The 4,442-nt window shown below is 34.1% G+C and overlaps 1 protein-coding gene across 1 annotated transcript; it reads right to left on the reverse strand.

Annotated features, from left to right (window-relative positions):
• Nucleotides 1-285: 285 nt before the first annotated feature.
• Nucleotides 286-3,684, reverse strand: LOC143577717 (uncharacterized). Its single transcript, XM_077061475.1, has 8 exons — nt 3,654-3,684; nt 3,417-3,498; nt 3,260-3,327; nt 3,089-3,186; nt 2,832-2,968; nt 2,610-2,677; nt 1,136-1,199; nt 286-493 (listed from the first exon to the last, which is right to left on the reverse strand). Exons 1-8 carry the CDS (start codon nt 3,662-3,664, stop codon nt 476-478), a joined length of 546 nt encoding a protein of 181 aa, XP_076917590.1. The 5' UTR covers nt 3,665-3,684; the 3' UTR covers nt 286-475.
• Nucleotides 3,685-4,442: the final 758 nt, after the last annotated feature.

Below are 4,442 nucleotides of genomic sequence, written 5' to 3' on the forward strand. Positions count from 1 at the left end.
AGTCTTTTAGGCGAAACCAGAACCCTAGTTTAACAACAATAGAACTTATCACTGCAAGTCCATAAAACCGCCCCAATAAGATAACATTCAAGGGGCTACAAACCAGTGAACATTGGATTTTTCAAATGAGGACTTGGTAGAAGAAATCAGGCGCTTACAGATGTGTCTCCCATTGAAGGTTATTGACTCCATTTTGAGCGCAAATTAATAAGCTTTTACGCACAAAATAATGGAAATAATCAAATAACAATAACCGTGAAGGGAATAGTAATCCAAGACCAAAGGATTATAAGAACTAAAAAGGACACAAAATGTCACATAAACCAAGGGAAAACAAATAAAAAAGATCAAACAATCACAAATTCAAAAATACATATAGTATACGATAAACAAGTCTCGCCAACTTTTGTTCATGTTGGCTAAAAACTTACATGAAAGGAGTAACAGAACCTAGAAAAATAGGAAAGATGCAACCTCAATCTAGACGCTCCATCTGCAAACAGAACCAAAACATGCACGAGGTTACCAAAGCCACCAAAACTACAGATGAATTAAAATTGCTAAACTTTGTTAAGTTAGTTAAACATTCTCCTAGGTATGTGTCAAAACAAGCCGGGTTCTGACATGAAGCACTTTTTCTACGAGAATATTTAACTTAAATTATTAGCGTGTCAGATATTTTAACCATAATATAAATATATTTGACATGTTTCCTTTTAGGCTGACCCTTTTTCCTTTTTCTTTTTTGCACATTTGGACCGACCTCTACTCCAAATCATATTCATTCTTAAAGAAAAAATATATGTAGAGATCATATGTAAATAAAATAAAAAATAAAAATAAATAAAACTGGCTAAAAAAATACAAGCGTTGTAGTCAAAGAGTCACATAAACTTTATTTTTAAGCACAAAACCTCCAATGTCAGTTTATTATAACAAAGTTACTTCTACTGAAATAGTATAATTTTTATAATTAACTTTGACAAACTAAGTATCATAAAAAAAAAAAAAAAAATCGGAGCAAAATTTTCCCCAAGTCAGCCAGAACCCGACCTGAACCGACCAAAACTGTCTGATCCATAGGTTCTCAAAAGTGCAAATGTTAACACATTAAAAGAACAAATCATAATATCACCTTCCAGAGACCATCGTTAAGGTAATGCATATTATCCACACCAATACCCTTGTTAATTGCCTTTCTGCAGTAGTAACAAAATATTAAATAAAAAAAACTAGAATAGCGTCTCTCATCTTTTAAGTCTTGTCATACTTTTTAAAGAAGATAACAGTACTCATTTACACACTTAAAACTCTTGTTCATCATTTCAATTTAGGCATTCTGATTATTTGTTGACTTCAGTTATATCCTTCTTTAACATGATATACTGTACCAGTAATGTATAAATGTCACAGATTGCTAACAGCAGATTCAACTTTTTCCTTTTTATCAAGATTACCTAGGCCTCTGCAAACGAACTGAACTTTTGATAAACTGTTCGGTGCGGAGTTCATTTATGTTAATTTATTTAATAAACGAATAAAAGCAAACAAAAATGAACATGAACGCATCTCTGGTCAGTTCATTTGTGTTCGTGAATGATCGTTTACGTTCATTCTTTTCAGTTCATTTATGTTCATTCGTTAACAGCCATTTATATTCATTAGCTTACATTTGTTTAAGTTCATTAATATATATATATATAGGGTGAGGTTACTATACAATAATTGCTTCACGTATGATAGATACGCGACACGCTCAAAGGCGAAAAGCAAACACGCTCAAAGGCAAAAATACTAAAACGCTCAGCCAAAAACCTAAAACAATCAAAAACGGTTTTCGTGAAGAAAAGTAAAAAACTGATCGATTAACGATCCAAAACTGTTTATTTCGGTGAACCAATGATTAATTGGATATGTATTGACGATTTAGATATCTTGTGATGTGATTTCGTGGATCGATTTCCTAAATATAAGTATTCTTGTACCTAATGTACGTTAAGCAATTATTGTATTCTATCTTCTCTCTCTATATACATATATATAATTTTTTGAAAACATTACAATTTAGTCTACTTTTCATAACTTTTTAGACCCAACACATTGTTTTTCACATTTAACTTTATTGGTTTTAGCTAAGATATGTTCGATTATGTTCGTTCGTCAACTGTTTGATTACACAGTTAACAAACAAACATGAACGAACACAAGCATGTTCATTTTCTTAATAAACGAGCAAGAACAAGAAAACCCCTTGCGTTGAATTGTTGTTGTTTGATTGTTTGTTCAGTTAAAGTTCAACAAAACACTGAGCCGGTCGTGTTTGTTCAGTCCGTTTGCAGACCTAAGGTTACCAAACAATGAGCTCATAAGATATGGTGATTTCTGCCTTATTCACTTTTTTCACTCTTTCAAATGTTCCATTAACCGTGTCACCTCATTTTCTCAGCCAGTGGGAAGTTTCTCAATTATATGATGCTACTTTCATCCAAAAGAACAATGATTGAGCATTTGAAGCAAATAATTATATATTTCTCCAATCATATGGTATTATGACTTTCACCCAAAACGATAATGAGATGGTGTTTGATGAGAGAGAATCATTTACTTACATATCTTTTGCTGACATTTTTGTAAAGCCAATAGCCAGAGCATGTTGCTTCCCTTCAGCCATTATAGCCTGATACAGTGGCAAAACAACCAATTAGGTGTTATTAGTTAACAAAAGCTAGGAAACCAATGGTTTTATCTTATAGCTAGTAAGTTTAAAAGACTAATATGAATGTAAACTGAAATACAAGTATAATAAACAACTGTTATAGCCCTTCACTTACCACCGGTCTTTCTGCATCCACGTCCTCATCTAAGAGCCCTCCTTTAGATGTAAGACCAGGACACATGATATTAGCGCCGGCTAGGACAAACTTTATTGCGCCCCTGTCCACTTGAAATTTCTTCATGATGGTTGGATCTGTATGCATAAAAAATTAATTATGATGAGATTCATTAATATGAAATGTAATGCAATACGAAACCATTTTCATGTAGTTGAAGCTAATAACTGAAAGTAAAGATAATTTGGTAAGCTCACACTGGTGAAGAAGCCGTAGCGTGGGCATATACGGGCCGTAACGTATGTTGAAGAAGAGGGGCACATTGTTCACGACAACCAGATTGAGATGATTTTGACTAGCAAGATTAAAAGAATGTAAGAGAGTACGAGAACCGAAATAATAAATAAAGAGAGTAAAAAGGAAGAAACCATTTAGCAACAATGAGAGGCGATTTCTTGGGAAGCAAATCATCCAAAACCAGTTCTAAACCTGGGTACTGAATTAAATAGACATATATCAACAAACTTATGGTAATATAATAGAATTAAAAAGAAATATATATTGGTTATTGGTGGGTGATAGAACCTCATCAGCAATACTTTGTCTGATTTTTCGTTGGACGGAAGCTTTGACTTGATTTTGGCCTGATACATCTTCTGAGGTAAACCTAGAGGTGACAAAATGCAGCATCAACAATATTAATAATATTAAAATTCAACAATTTGTAAACCTAGAACATTACAATAATAATACTTGGTAAGTAACAAGAATATGAAGCAGTGGATAATTAATAAGATGATACAACGGAAAGGACTTACTTACTTTTTGAACATTATAAACAATCAATCGCTGAAACCACCCTAGCGATTTCTTTCTTTCTTTTTAGGGTTTAAGACAAACACTGGTGAAAGTCTCGTCTTGATCTCGAATGAATCAATGTTAATGGTTTCCGGGCTTCTGGATTCAAATATAATCGGATATGAGTCGGGTTGCTTCAAACTGGGTCCCCGGATCAATTTCCTCAAAGGTAAAAATGTTCTTTTTGTTTATTGACAAATTGGTTTTTATTGGTCTCAACTATCGTCTTTTGGTCATTGTCGGTCTCAACTAACGAATTGTTGCTGACAGTCCTAACTTTTAACGTATGTGTTTCTGACGGTCCGCGAGTAACAGAATCCTAACATCGTTAGTTTCGGGTCGCCGGAAAAAACGTTTTTGACCGGAAAACACACATTTTTTTCCATAAAACTCAACAATTTTGTCCCAAACATCATGGTAACTTTGTATCGTACCTTTAGGAACAATTTTCTAGTAAAAGCCCCAATTATTGAGGTCTTCAGAACCCTTGAACCATCGTCGGAATCAGTTGATGGTGCTTAAGTGATGGTGGTTGGTTGGCCGCAAGTCAATTGGTGGCGGTGGCGGTGTTCAGGTGGTGTTTTCCGGCAAAAAAATTGATTTTTCCCGGCCAAAAACGTTTTTCCGGCGACCTGAAACTAACGGCGTTAGGATTCCGTTAGCCACGGACCATTATGAACAAATACATTAAAAGTTGAGACCATCAATGACCAATATGTTAGTTGGAATTGCCAATAACCAAAAGACAATACT

The sequence above is a fragment of the Bidens hawaiensis genome, unplaced genomic scaffold, assembly GCF_021521415.1.
Source record: "Bidens hawaiensis isolate Kalapana, Puna unplaced genomic scaffold, B.hawaiensis_p1.1 tig00028780_1, whole genome shotgun sequence".
NCBI lineage: Eukaryota > Viridiplantae > Streptophyta > Magnoliopsida > Asterales > Asteraceae > Bidens > Bidens hawaiensis.